General features: G+C 45.1%; 1 protein-coding gene across 2 annotated transcripts in view; it reads right to left on the bottom strand.

Annotated features, from left to right (window-relative positions):
* LOC147606486 (YTH domain-containing protein ECT4-like) overlaps positions 1-15,852 on the bottom strand; it is a 52,650-nt gene that overhangs the window by 34,438 nt on the left and 2,360 nt on the right. For both annotated transcript variants that reach the window (XM_086791726.1, XM_086791727.1), the window contains exons 6-8: positions 15,517-15,852; positions 14,745-15,329; positions 14,429-14,641 (exon numbers count right to left, since the gene is read on the bottom strand). The exon at positions 15,517-15,852 is cut by the window's right edge and continues 177 nt beyond it. In XM_086791726.1, the coding sequence (XP_086647852.1) occupies positions 14,429-14,641; positions 14,745-15,329; positions 15,517-15,852 (1,134 nt within the window). The remainder of the gene's footprint in view (positions 1-14,428; positions 14,642-14,744; positions 15,330-15,516) is intronic.

Raw genomic sequence — 15,852 nt, 5'->3', positions numbered from 1 at the left:
TACCTTTTATGAAACGTTTCAAAACGTATGAAACCCATTTCATACCTGCCGTTTCAGAAACGCCTGGCAACACTGTTCTGCAGGGCATAGCACCCACTACTTGGGTATAATTTAAACATGTCTTCTCTTCCTTATGGCTCACATCTACATTTGAGGTGGATGTTATGACTGCATGGCACAAGTTGGATGCTTCCAAATGTGAAAATTTGGAAGATTATAACAAGAAGTTTTGGGAAGCTTTACTCCCAGTGACTTCTTACCGTGCAGTGCCTTTGTCTGAGCAGGTAGAGAAGTATTGTTGTGGGCTGCCCAAAGAGATGCGAGATTATTGTATCAAGACTCGAGTAACGAACATGTCACAGATGATAGAGAATGCTATGACAGCTAATGCGTTACTCACTGGAGGTTCATCTGGGTTTAAAGGAAGTAAGAACTCGAGCAAGAAAGCTGAAAAATCTGGGCATGCTTCACGTGATGCTAAAGGGTCTTCAGAGACGCGGTATAAGAAGTTGCCAATGCCCAAGAGAACTGCTGAGGAAAGACAGGCTTTGAGAGATGCTCGAAAATGTTTTTATTGTACTAAAGAGGGACATATGTCATTCAATTGTCCCAAGAGAAAGTCCCAAAAGGACTCTGACAATAAAGGAGAGCCCAAGTCAAAGAAACCAAAACCTTTTGCAGGGTTAGTTCCTGATCTTGTGGGGGAACAGCCAGGTGGTGAAGAGACAGAGTTGTGCAGGGCATGGGGCAAAGTGAGAGATCAGAATGCCTTGATATTCTTTGACACAGGTGCTAGAGCCAACTTCATTTCACTAGATTTGGCTGGCCGATTGGGGATTCGTGCAGAGGAGATGGGGCCGTTATATGAGGCTAACATGGCTTGTCCAAGGTATGCAGAACCCGTTACTCCTATCATTGGGAAGCTCAGGCTTCATTTGCAAGGTTATGTGGACAGCGAAGAATTTTTCATCATGCCTCTGAATGGCTGTGATGTTTTGTTGGGTATGCCATGGTGCCACAGAGTACATGCGGTGGTGGAACATACAATAGGAAAATCACTCTGACTCATAGAGGGAAAGAACATGTTTTGGATGTAAAACTTAAAGGGGAATCTGTTCCTATTGTTTCCGCTTCGACAATTTCATCAGTAATGAAAAAGCATCTTTCCGCGTACTTGATTTATGTAAAGGATGCACAAGATGATGAGTCTAAGTCTAATTTGTCTATGTTAGATAAGGACAGGACTGATTTCTTATGTGGGTTCCAAGATTGTTTTTCCGAGTCATTGCCAAGGGAACTTCCTCCTGAGAGGCCAGAAGATCATGCCATTGATCTAATTCCTGGTAGTACTCCACCAAATAGACCGCCGTACCGTGTTAGTGCAGCCCAACAAGAAGAAATTATGAGTCAGGTACAAGAGCTTTTGAATAAAGGGTTGATACAGCCTAGCTCATCACCCTTTTGAATAAAGGGTTGATACAGCCTAGCTCATCACCCTTTTGCTCACCTAGGGCGCTGAACAAGAACACCATCAAGAATCGATTCCCCATACTGAGGATCGATGACATTTTGGACCGCTTACAGGGCTCCACAGTCTTTAGTCCCATTGACTTGAAAAGCGGGTATCATCAGATACGTATTAGACCCGAGGATGTGCATAAGACAGCATTCCGAACCACGTTTGGGTTGTATGAGTTCTTGGTTATGCCGTTTGGTTTGACAAATGCACCTGCCACATTTAACAGAATGATGGATAGGATTTTCAGGCCTCATAGAGCGTTTGTGGGCACATTCTTTGACGATATGATTGTGCATTCACAAACTGAGGAAGAGCATAGAATGCATTTGGCCATTGTGTTTGCAGAACTCAAGAACCATAGGTTGGTTGTTAATGGCAAGAAGAGTGAGTTCTTTTTGCAAGAGATACATTTCTTGGGACATATTGTGTCTAAGCATGGAGTCCGTATGGATCCAGCAAAGGTGGAAGCAATTCTTAATTGGCCAGATTTGAGAACCGTGCATGATGTACGTAGCTTTCTAGGATTGTGTTCCTATTACAGGCGGTACATACGGTATTTTGCTGAAATTGCTTCGCCTCTTCATGCCTTGACAAAGAAGGCAACTCCGTTTAGATGGGCTGATCGGGAAATTACAGCATTCAAAAAGCTCAAAGAAAAGCTTACTTCCGATCCAGTATTGGTTGTTGGAATTAGGGTTGCAGGAATGCACACACAACTTCAAGAAGATGAGGAAGCTTGAGCACAACACAGTAGTGTATTATGAGTGCCAAAAATGAAAGATACCCCATCCTAAAAGATAATGGGCGTATATACAATGCACGGGGGAAAAAACCTCCTAGTGAGGGAAAAAGTGCCCCGGCGGTCCTAAGTGTGTTCACACACATCACTACTATAATATGGTAACAAATCCCCCCTGGAGTGATGCGGTGAACAAGAGCTAGCACTCATGTATAGGGAAGTGTCTAGCTATGTGGACGAATCCACAAAAGGGAGTAAGCCCAAAGCTTTGCGAAAAGCTTCGAACTTCTCACGAGGCAGAGCCTTTGTGAAAAGGTCTGCAAGGTTATCCTGTGTTGGCACATAAGCCAAACTGATCTCTCCTGCAGAGAGTCTCTCCCTGACATAATGGTAGTGCACCTCAATGTGCTTCGTACGAGCATGGAACACTGGGTTCCGCGCAACTGCCAATGCGCTCTGACTGTCAGTGAAGATGGTGGTGGCAGATGGCTGCCCAACACCCAAATCAGCCATAAGGCGTCTGAGCCACACACACTCAACCGTAGCTGTGAAAGCTGCCCTGTACTCAGCTTCACAACTAGAAGTGGCCACAGTAGGCTGCTTCTTGCTCAACCATGATATGCATGAGCTTCCAAGCATGAAGCAAAAACCACTCGTGGACACGCGTGTGTCATAACAACCAGCCCAGTCAGAATCTGAAAAAGCATGTAAATCTGGCGGCAATGATCCCCCCTTGGGATAAAACAACCCAAGATGCCGAGTACCACTCAAATAGCGAAAGATACGCTTCACTGCCTGCCAATGCTTAATGCCTGGGCTATGCATAAATCTGCTCACCTGTGAGACTGCAAACTGAATGTCTGGCCTCGTAATGCATACATAAATGAGGCAACCAACAGCTGTCTGATAGAGTGTGACATCAAAGTGATCTCCAGCATCATGAAGACTCAACTTCAAACCTGTCTCCATTGGAGTAGCAATAGGCTTGCAGTCTTCAAGGCCAAATCTCCGCAACAATGTTTCAATATACTTTGTCTGACACAAAGCAATACCTCCATCACACTGCTTAAATTGTATCCCCAAATAATGATGCAAATGCCCCAAATCTGACATCTCAAAAGAGGCATTCAAATCAGCCTTAAAATCAGCAATATGACTCTCATTTGGTCCTGTGAGCAGCATGTCATCGACATAGAGAGCAATGATTAGATGTACACCATCCACACGTTTAACATACAAAGTGCTTTCTGTTGGACTATTCTGAAACCCATGTGCAGTCAAATATGCATGTATTTTTTCATACCAAGCTCGTGGAGCTTGCTTTAAACCATATAAAGCCTTTTTTAACCTGCACACTTTGTTTTCCTGCCCTCTTTGAACAAAACCACGAGGCTGCGATACATACACCTCCTCATGCAAATCTCCATTTAAGAACGCAGTCTTTATGTCCAGCTGATGTACATTCCAACCATTATGAGCTGCTAATGCACAGATGCTACGAACAGTGGTCATACGACATGTGGGAGCAAAAGTCTCATCAAAATCAATGCCCTTCTCTTGAGCATAACCTTTTGCAACAAGCCTAGCCTTATGGCGATCCACTGTGCCATCAGGCTTACGCTTCAATTTGTATACCCACTTAGTGCCAATGGCCTTCTTGCCAGGGGGCAAGTCACATAAAGACCATGTACTATTCTTCATAATAGCATCGTATTCTGCTTGCATAGCAGCCATCCAATTTTCTGAACTTTGTGCCTCATCAAATGAAACAGGCTCACTTTCATCGTACATACTAGAAACAGCCAATGCATAACAATCTGACGCATAAGAGGCACCATGAGAGCCAGAACGAGTGCGACTAGACAAAGGGGCATCCAACTTGCTGTCACGCAAAGTCTGCACCAGCCATCTAGGCATGTTCCTAGAGCCCTCAATCTCTTGTCTCTCATCCTCAAGTGCATCATGCACATCTGCATCAGATATAGGCTGATCTGTGCCATCATTTAAAACCTGCATAGGCTGAAAAACTGCCTCATGAGGTATTGCACTTGACTGTGCACCACTGAAAAGAGGCAACAATGTATCATAGACATCACGTGAGCTGATATCTGTCTCCTTAGTACATGAAACCAAGGGCTGAACTGCATCTTCCACAAATACAACATCACGGCTAACCAAAATGCGCTTTGTCTGTGGATGATACAAACGATAGCCTTTGCTCTCAGCACTATATCCAACAAAAATACATTTGACAGCTTTGTCATCCAATTTTCTGCGATGTTGCACAGGCACTAATGCATATGCCAGGCAACCAAAAACACGTAAATGGCCAACAGATGGCTTGCGGCTATGCCAAGCCTCATATGGAGTGACAACCTGTAATGCTTTGGTGGGACACCTGTTTAGTACATAAGTGGCACACATGACAGCCTCAAGCCAAAAACCATGTGGTAGACTTTGACTCTTAACCATACATCTTGCCATTTCCATGAGAGACCTGTTTTTTCTCTCAGCCACACCATTTTGCTGTGGTGTATACGGCACTGTACATTGGTGTTTTATCCCACGCTCAGCCAGAAATGCATTAAATTCTGAAGACATATACTCCCCCCCTCGATCTGAACGGAGGGTGCCCATCTTACTTTCTGACACATTTTCAGCCATAACCAAAAACTGTTTGAAGCACAAAAACACTTCGGACTTTGCCTTCAAAGGATATACCCATGCATGCCTGGTAAAATCATCAATGAAAGTCACGAAGTAAAGGTAGTTTCCAAATGATGGAGTTTGCATGGGACCACAAACATCACTGTGAACAAGCTGCAATCTGCGTTCAGCTCTCACTGATCCATCTTTGGGAAAGGAAGCACGCTGCATTTTACCCAATATGCAGCCCTCACAAACATGCTTGACAGGTGCCTCAAGCTTAGGCAAAGAAGACACCATTTCAGATTTCTGCAGGCGCAGCAAACTTGCAAAATTCAGATGACCAAAACGTGCATGCCACAGTTTTGCATCTGAAATAGCCTGCGTATCCATAATAGCACATGCTGAATCCTCTACACATTTGCCATCCATATTGAGCTTATACAGCCCTCGACATAGTGAACCAGATGCTACAATGATGTCACCACAAGAGAGATCATGAACAGTACATCTGTCATCCACAAATTTTACAACCAAACCTGTTTTGGCAAATGCGGAGACTGACAGCAGATTCTTTTTGATCCCTGGCACATACAATGCATCAAAAAGTGTAAAGGTGTTGCCATTTGCAACATTCAGCACAATCTGTCCAACTCCTTCAACGGGATAAGAGGAGTTATTGGCACAAGTGACAGTATTCCCTGTGGGAGCAGACTCAAGGAAAGTGAATAAACTGCGCTGCGAGGTGATATGCTTAGTGGCACCACTGTCAAAGTACCATACATCTGAATCTACTGCAGACATACATGTGTCATGCAAAGATGGGTCATAACTGCACTGCGCATTGAATGCCCATTCTGTATCTAGCACAACATTAGCAGATTCATTGTTAGAAGGAGAGGCATCTGCAACAGCCATACCAGCCTCTTTCTTCTTAGCCTCTTTCGCAGCCAGCTTAGGACACGCTTTGATGACATGATCATTTCCCTTACAGTACTTGCAAAATGTCTTCTGTTTGTCACCCTTCTTCTCATCTTTGTCTTCCTTCTTTGGTTGCGCAGCATTTGCAGATTTCTGCTTACTAGAAGAAAAGCCAGCTTTACCTTTCCCGCTTCTCTGACTAGCAACGAAAGCTTGATCTGCGACACGCATAATATTCCTGTTTTGCCTTGACTGGTCTTCTTGCAGCAAAACAGAAACTAACTCCTCAAATGATAAGGCATTGGGATTGCCTTTCATCATCAAGCGAAGAGTGGAAGCAAAACCCTGATAAGAATCTGGTAGACCATTCAAAACAGTCTGCACAAGTGAACTGTCTGACAGGATTTCATCTGCAGAAATGAGCTGCTCTTTGAAATCCTTGATCTTTGTCAAAAAGCTATCCATAGAATCACCTTCGTTCATATGCTCACTCTCCAACTGTTTTCGGAGGTAAGCAACACGAGCCTCATTTCTTGCCTGATACAATGTGGCAAGTACATCCCAAGCATCCTTAGAAGTCCTGCAGGAGCGAATATGTGGGATAATGGTACGTTTGACAGACAGCGCAATCAAGGCATGAGCCTGCGCATCTCTACCATCCCAACGAATCTGCTCTGCTGAAAGTGGTGGTTCTCGAACAGCTGCTACAGCACTTGTGCCTGCACCATCATCAACAGTACCTGTTTCTGATGTGTTTGCAGCATTCCCAGCCACAATAGGACGTGCATCAATACCCTGCACAATGTTCCATAACCCCTTTGCTACCAATACATGTCGCATCATATATGCCCACAATGGATAGTTGGTGCCATCCAACTTATCCTCAGCAGCCAACATGCGGAATACATCATTGTTGTCAGCCATGGCCAATGACTGTACTACTAGATGTAAATGCTGTCTGTAAGAGGTAAACCTGTATAAAATCGACCTGTGCTATGTAGCACAGCCCAAAACAGACGAATGGGCACCTGTCCTGCAGATTTTAATCTTGACAGAAAATCTGCACAGTAGGACGATTTTGCCTGCGCAGTACTTGGAATGCAAAAACGGAGGGCGAAATGACTTCAGATCAAAATTCTGAAACGAACAAGCCCTACGGGCTCTCCCACGGCATATACTAACCTGCAGACGCTCGTGAAACCTCGTCGCAATCGGAGGAGATGAAGCGGCAGGTGCCGGTGATGCTGCCCGGGAGGAGGAAGCCTGCTCTGATACCAATTGTTGGAATTAGGGTTGCAGGAATGCACACACAACTTCAAGAAGATGAGGAAGCTTGAGCACAACACAGTAGTGTATTATGAGTGCCAAAAATGAAAGATACCCCACCCTAAAAGATAATGGGCGTATATACAATGCACGGGGGAAAAAACCTCCTAGTGAGGGAAAAAGTGCCCCGGCGGTCCTAAGTGTGTTCACACACATCACTACTATAATATGGTAACATTGGTGTTACCGGACCTCCGAAAGGCTTTTGTTGTCCAATGTGATGCATGCGGAAGTAGCATTGGGGCAGTTCTCATGCAAGAGGGACATGTGATAGCCTATGAGAGTAGAATATTGCAAGATGCCGAGAAGCATTTACAGGTTTATGAGAAAGAGATGTTGGCTGTAATTCACGCTCTTTCTACATGGAAACACTACTTGCTTGGGGCTGATTTCACTGTGCAGACAGATCATCAGACCTTGCGTTATTTCCTCATGCAAACTAAGCTTTCAGAGAAGCACATGCGTTGGGCAAACTTTTTGTCTATGTTTCACTTCCAGATTGTGCATGTGGAAGGCAAAAAGAATGTAGTGGCAGATGCTTTGTCACGCAAGACACAGGTCTCCGCAGTTTCACTTGCTTATCATCATGAACTTGATGAAATGAAAGAGCAGTATACCCATGATGAGGACTTTGAAAGGTTGTATGATCAGATGTCTGAGGGTCAGCGGCATGAGCACTATACTCTCAGAGATGGATTTTTATTGATGCATGGCAGACTGTGTGTTACCAGGCCATTGCGACTCAAGGTTATGATTGAAAGTCATGCTCCACCGTATGCAGGTCATAGAGGTATTGACGCCACGGTAAAAGCAGTGGAGACTTTCTTTTATTGGCCAACCTTGAGAAGAGATGTTGATGCCTTTGTTAGGCAATGCATCGTATGTCACAAGGTAAAGTTTGACCGTCAAAAGACACCAGGGTTATTACAGCCTTTACCTATTCCAGATAGACCTTGGGAGAGCATTGCCATGGATTTTATATTTGATCTTCCACGGACACAAACGGGCAATGATGGCATTTGGACTATCATATGCAGGTTCAGTAAGCAGGCTCATTTCATTCCCGTGCGTAAGACGATCAAAGTGGATCATATGGTGAAGTTGTTCATGGCGAACATCTTCAAGTATCATGGCTTGCCTACGTCTATCATTAGTGACCGTGATCCACGGATGACGAGTTTGTTCTGGAGAGAGTTGTTTGACAACATGGGTACAACTCTCAAGTTTTCATCGTCATTTCATCCACAAACAGATGGTCAGTCAGAAGAGGCTAACTCTACAGTGCTAGATCTTCTCAAGTGTTATGTATCAGAGCACAAGCAACAATGGAAAAAGTATCTTCCTTTGGTGGAGTTTGCATATAACAACACTGTTCATACCTGGACAGGCAAGGCGCCTTTTGAGATTGTGGAAGGAGGGAAGAAGGTACCACCCATCTTGCATACAAAGGACAAGATCTTTGAGGCTGATCAGTATGTGGAAAACATGGATGAAGCTTATCGGAGAGTTAAGTTGGCACTCCAGAAAACTCAGCAGAAGCAAAAGAAAGCCACAGACCGTCACAGACGTGCTTTAGAGTTTGCATTGGGTGATTGGGTTCTTTTGCGCTTTGAAAAGGCTAGACTCAAGAAGATGAAGGGTAAAGAGCGCTTATTCCCTAAGTGGAGCATGCGTTATTATGGGCCTTTTCACGTATTGGAAAAGATTGGTGAGGTAGCCTATTGTTTGAAGCTACCAGATCACTAGAGGATTCACAATGCTTTTCACGTGAGTCGATTGTATTTGGGTTCTTGGGAGCTGATCATGGAGATTTAGAGATTATGGTGCTACCATGGAAGCTGAAATAAAGATTTAGAGATTATGGTGCTACCATGGAAGCTGAAATAAAGATTTTTAGCAAGTATGAAGGCTATGGAGTCTTTCGTGTCAACAAGGAAGCTACCAAGAACTTTGTGGATGTAATTTGTGGAGTTTTTGCCTCATAATTTTTGTGTTTGAGCATGGAAGATTTCTATATAAAAGGGTTGCTATGTGTGTTGGGAATCAAGTTATCAATGGCTCTTATAATTTGGCAAGGAGTAATTGTGGAGGTGCATGCTTGTAAAGATGATGGCAAGTGAGATGGTGGACATCGAGAAGAAGGTTGAAAGGGCATAGAAGAGAAAAGGAGTGAAGAGGGATTAAAACAGGATATAGTCTGTTGGAGTAGAGCTGCAGAAGTTTGTTGCAACTATTTTGTTCGAATTTGACTTGAGTTTGCCCATAGCAGAATTTGCAAAAGTGAGAGGGTCTTGTAGGAGGTGGGTTTCCTAAGACCTCTAAGGCAGCAATTCTGTTGGAACTTAGACAGCTTCAAGCCTTCATCAAAAATTTACTACAATGATTGTTAGCGGTTGGTTGTCTCTGCAGAGTGCAACTGCAGTTATGGTGGCTGTGTTTGGTTCTTTGTGAAGTCGAGAATTCAAGGTTTTGCTGAGATAATTGTGAAGAAGTCCCTTGGTTTCGTGACGCTTGCCTCTTTTCTGCTCTATCCCCAAATCACAAGGGTGTTAAGATTTGCTCAGTTGTATTTACACGGACTGGCACATAAGGAAAGAAAGGTACGAGGTAAAGTTTCCCGACGCTATCTTGTGAAGTTCAAGAACTATTCACCGATGGATGTGAAGTGGATGGAGGAAGGTGACTTAACAGATTCACCTCAGGTTTTGCAACTTTATCTCGATGCCTTTGAGTTAGAGCTGACTCTTGTTGTGGCTCATTCACGTTCAGCAGAGCATGGGTCTGGAGCATTACCTGATGCTCAAGAGGGAGGTAGCACCTCCACTCCCTTGATACAGACAGGCTCAGATTACATCTAGAGGTCGTTTGGTGCAGTTTTCATCTCACCCGAAGGTACTGATGGCTGACAGTACATCTGTTTATGGGACTTCTATGATATATGTGTACTAGTCACATGGGATGATGTGGTTGTGTATGGTTCACAGTGGTATACAACTTGGACTACTACTACGCCATTGGTTTGCAGTGAATGATGTTACATGTGCATGGCTTAGAGAGATTGGGACGCTGATCTTGCCATATTGTATATTTCACTTTGGATATTTTGCTGTATCACCAGAATGCAATCGAGGACGCTTGCCATTTTTCAGGAGGGGGAGGTGCCCGGACAAATGAAATGATGTGTGGACACTTCAGATGTGAAAGGGGAGACCAAGACTTTAATGTTTTTAATGTTTTATTGATGGTTTCCCCTAGGCCTTAGTGGCCCCTAGGGAACTTTAATGTTTATTAAAGTTGGGGCCCTAGGACATTTTTGGGGAGAGGCCACTCCACTTTTGGAGTTGCATGCCTCTCTCACCTCTCTCTCTCTCTTGCTTTTGGAGAGTCGTGTAAGCTCAAGCGTGGAGAAGGAGGAAAGAAGCTGGTCGACTGTTTTTTGCTGGTTTTTTGCTGCTATTTTCTGTGCAAACCTGCCCGTACAGCCCACGTGTGCAGGCCGTACAGAGTTGTACGACAGCAAGTACAGTACGGCTGCTGCAGGTTTCTCTGCTGGTACAGGCAGCGCTGACATGCTGAGCAAGTACAGGTGCTGTGGGTTCTGACAGAAACTGTGCTGCAGGTACAGTCGTACGGACAGCAGGCACAGGCAGCTACACGACTGTTGACAGACGACTGGTTGCAGGTACAGAATTGTACCAGCTGGTACAGTCGAGTACAGAGGCTGGTTTCAGGCAGCGCAGGTAGGTACAGTGCCACGTGGACTGCTGGTACAGGCTGTACAGACAGGTACAATGCTGATTTTCTGGTCTGTACAGACAGGTACAGCACTTCCAGTTGCAGGCAGAGCTTTTCCAGAGCTTGGTTGGTGCGATAGTCAAGTGGTTGCAGGGGAAACAGTACAGACAGTCATTGTCAAGTGCAGACTGGTACGAACTGTTCCACGGGTGCAGAACCACGTGCTGACTTGGTAAGCTCTGAACTTGTTCATCTGTCTTTCTTTCCATTGGCTTATGTCTGCTGCTGCAGAGTTGTGCTATCTGGCCCCTTGTGAGAGGAGGGGTATGGCAAATTGAAAAGGGTGGAAACAGAGATTGGACAGAGAATGTATGTTTGTGCTGAGTTGTGGAATCATGTGCATGAGATATGCCAGATGTATGCTCAAGGCTGTCCTGCTGAATGGTCTTGGCTGATCAGAGGGAAGCACGGAGTGTTGCTTTGAGACACAGATCTCTGTGTGTGAATCCTCTGTGCTAAGAGGTATTGTGGGCTGCCAAATTGGACATACAGGTGTATTCTCTTGGCTGGTTTTGTTGTACTCAGCCTTACATATTCTTGAAATTGAATAAAGAAATACCGCAAGGGGCGCCAAGCTTTGGGGCCAACAGGTGTCGTTCTATTTTCAGATTTGGGACACTCTAGCTCCAATCACATTTGTTTTTATATCTGGACTACAAGTGGAAGGGTGATTGCTAGTCTACCGCACTTTGGTTTCTACCAGAGGCCGGTTTCAATTGTGCAACAAGCTACATCTATTGTCAACTTCTTCATGCTAAAGGTGAAGGTGCTTGCTATGTTTTGTGAGCATAGCAGGCTTGACTTCAAGAAGCCATCGGCCACTCGCTTTGCCTACATGTGGCTGGTTTTGGAGCGTCTATACGATGCGAGGCCCGCCCTTCGCCAGACAGTTGTTTCCACCATGTGGAACGAATGGGATGAGCACGTCACTGAAGAGGCCAAAGCCATGCAACGCTTTTGCCTAGAGGAGAGATTTTGGACTAGAGTCCGAGCAATTGTCATTGCTATGACTCCATTCTATAGGCTCTTGCGGATGATAGATTGCGAGGGGTCCACCATGGGCCTTCTTGTCCACTTCTTTAGAGCTGCCTTTGTGGAGTTGGAGGCTTGCACAGACATTACATTTGACGAGCGAGCACAAATCATGGAGATTGCACAGAAGAGATGGAGGTGGATGCACAAACCAATCCACGGGTTTGCAGCATTGGTACATCCAGCCCAGTAGTGTGCACCGATAGGAGCTTCGACAAGATCGGGATGGATATATGCTTCGAGCTGTGCCAGTTGATGAGCACAATGCCTTTCTAGAGGAGTTGGGCTGCTATGTTGATCAGAGAGGTCAAACCTCCTTTTCGTCTCCCACTTGCTGGAGGAGGGAGTCACTTGTGAAGCCCCTTTTTTGGTGGGACAATTTTGGGTATGGACTAGAGCATCTCCAACCCATAGCCTTAAGGGTCCTAGCCCAGGATTGTTCTACAGGTGCATGTGAGAGGAACTGGAGTTCCTATTCTCTCATACACACGAGGATACGCAATCGACTGAGCACACGACAGTTGGAGCGGTTGGTCTACTGCCGCACTAACTTGCGCATGATGCAGGGAATTCTTAGTATGGGTAGTCCCAAGCAGGTAAGTGACAAGTCTAGACTCTAACTTGTCATGACTCATAACTTTTAAGTTTTGTGTACACTGTATAGACTCTAACTTTTGTGCCTTAATGTGTAGGTCAATGTTGACACTTTCACGATCTTGCTTCTTTATTGTTCGACGGAGGACAATGCGGCGGACCTCTTCAAAAGTCTCTACCTCAGGCTATGCTCCGGCGGCACTCCAGCTCACTAGGGTTGGTTCCACATCCAGGAGCTAAGAGGGGGTGTTAGCAATCATCTCCTGTCTATACACTATACCAGGGCCTCTGTTGTGGGTATGCCCACCCGTTTTAGTGTTTTCCCATTTTTCCTCTCCATGTATTTTCCCATTTTTTCTTGAGGTGTGGAGGGCTGTCGGCTGTCCTCAGAAGCTGGCCGACTGCATGCTCTAGTACCCAACCTGTCCAGGTGTCTTGGCCGACTTCAGGCACCTGGCCGACTTGCTTGTTTGCTGGTTGGGGGCTGCCCATTGGCTGGTTGTGAGCATGGGCTGCTGTCAGGCTGTTTTAGGCTGGCCAACCAGCAGCCTGGGGCCATATAAAATGGCCTCCTTGCCCCCACACTTCTTACGTATATTTCCGGGATTTTCTCTGGTGTATATAGCAGAGTTACACAGCTTCTATCTCTCTCTCTTTCATCTGCGTTTTGCTCTCTACAGCAGTTGTCTTCATTTCCGCTGTGCATTCGCACCCATGTTACATTGGTATTAGAGCGTAAGGTTTTGACAGAAGATGACCCTAGTGTGGTGTTGATGGTCTTGGTATTTTTGAGGCAATTTCATTGGGCGTTTAATTAAGTTAATGGTTAAGTACTCTGAGATCCGCACTCCCAATTTCACTCCCACTCCCACATTTCTGAGACACTTCACAGATGTGCACCATAATGGGATATATATGCTGCATTCTTATATATATACCTAGATGAAGCTAGGAACATGCCCAAATTCACCTTTTAGGAACGTGCATGTTATATACTCATGGTAGTAAACCCACAAGACTATATAACTATCAACCCCATTATGCATAGTATGGACTAGATACTACGGCATCCCCACTAACGTCAGTGCCCAATAGTGGGTGTAGAACTCTGTATCAAGATATGCTGCATTCTTCTCCACCTGAAATGCAGCAGTCCTCAATAGCAAGACTAACAGTTTCGTCAAGGAATCCTTGGCACAAAATTGTTAAGTCTCGTGATGCTGGCTAAATGGCATGCATAACCAAGGTGAAAAGGTTTGTAAATTTTCTTCCAGAAATGCAAAACTTTGAGCACTTTAACTGCCCCTCTCGCGATGCTGGCTAAATGGCATGCATAACCAAGGTGAAAAGGTTTGTAAATTTTCTTCCAGAAATGCAAAACTTTAAGCACTTTAACTGCCCCTCTCACTGTTGAATGCTTCTCTTGTTGGCCCTCGGGATGACTGGCTGGCTGCGATCTGTGACCACCCAGAATTTCCTTGCAAATGCAGGTGCCCATCACAAAATGTGACGCTAGCAACCGTCTGGACTTTGTGAAGTCGTGCTAAGAACTCTTCTAATCAATCAGGGAACATCCAGCAAGACCACTGCATCCTAGCTCACAACGACGAAAGACTCTTAAACAGCACTGCAACTTTGTAAAGGTTCACAAATGCAAGACTAAAAGGTCACTTGTGTCTGAATCACCAGCTTCAAACACATCTACACTTGTCACCTCTAATTTCTCTGTAAAATTCACAACTAGCAGTCAGCAACCCTTGCCGTGAATATGCCACCACATTCCCTGGCTGGTGGCGTGAGTCCAATACCTGACACCAAACAAAATATATCAGTCACTCAAAAAAAACACTACTAACCTCTTGTGTGTCCCTACTGTTTGTGACCGGCTTGTTGTCATTGTTCTCGAGGATAATATGCCTAAATTGGCTGTTAGGCACGTCTTTTACTATGTGCCATTTGACAGGGACTTTGCCAGTCCACTTGTCTTGCTGCCAAAAATCCAAATTTTTGTTGAAGTCTACAGGTCCAACCATCTCAGCTACACCACAAAACTGCCCACTTGCATTTACCTGAAATCACATTCAAAACCATGTCAACAACATCCTGCTGCATGAGAACCAACGCAAGTGGTAATATAGAGAGAGATTCGTGGATGCATGTCCATGTACTCACTGAGAAAAAAAGGAACAACGGGCATATTCCAGATGATGTTTGTGCTTCATGGTATGCAGAATCCAACTTCTTGTTTCCATTTGCAGTGCTGGCCCAGACGCTATATTTGATACTTTTGTGGATGTCGTCTTCACTATAAGACTTTATTATAAAAAACTTTGCATTGTCATATGCAGTTACAAAATCAGGACGATTGTATTGGTCTTTGTTCACAGGTAGGGTTACGGTTTCAGGCATGCTATTAGCAGCTCCCTGCGTTCGAATGTATCTGACGGCACTAGGGGTGGTCCGTTGATTCCGGCCTCTTGTTGTTCTGGGCCCCCTGTTTTGCTCATTAAGAATGTCCCAACTTGGACTCCCATTGCTCATCATCCCATTCCCTCTGCCCCAAGGCTTCTCCTTTTCAAATGCATACCAATGGCGGCCATTTCCTCGAGGTTCCCAGCCACTGGTGAGCCCTAACCTTCCAGAGTTTGTGGAGCCAGGATACATTCTGGCAGATGGCTGAAAAGCCCTCCCAAGTGCTCCACCTGTAGATGCTGCACCAATGCGAGGCCGATGTTGCTGACCTGATGGAATAGGAGGCTTTGCAGTGGATTAAAAATAACAATGTTAGTAAGAGCAGCAGTCATTGCACTGAGAAAATGCTAGCCATAACCCTGGCATGAATCATACACTCCTAGATACGAAAAACCCACTTCAAATGCACTGCGGCCCCCCCAAATATGATTTCCACAAATTGGAAGTCCTTAATGGTTATAAAGGCACTCACTAGTAAAGGAGCCAGGGGTCCGACATTCTGCCCAGAAGCGGACATTGATGACAAGCTGTGCCTTTGCTGAATGTCAGCTACTTTGGATAAATCTGACCACGGAACACCTATCCTAGCACCATCATACCCTACCCTCACATCCTGTGATCCTGATGGTGATGCACTTACAGGAAGAATTCCTCGACTATACAGACCAGAAGGATACCCCGCGTAGTCCGGTCTTGCACCCGAAGGCCCATTGTTTCCACTGACAGCAGTGTTAGCTGATCTATCACTGGAAAATTCTCCAGTACTTACTTCAAGGCTCGCAGGCGCTGAAGAGGCGATAAAGGGAGC

The sequence above is a fragment of the Cibotium barometz genome, chromosome 57, assembly GCF_041138505.1.
Source record: "Cibotium barometz isolate CiBa-2024 chromosome 57, ASM4113850v1, whole genome shotgun sequence".
NCBI classification, from domain to species: domain Eukaryota; kingdom Viridiplantae; phylum Streptophyta; class Polypodiopsida; order Cyatheales; family Cibotiaceae; genus Cibotium; species Cibotium barometz.
This window is presented reverse-complemented; position numbering and strand designations above follow the sequence as displayed.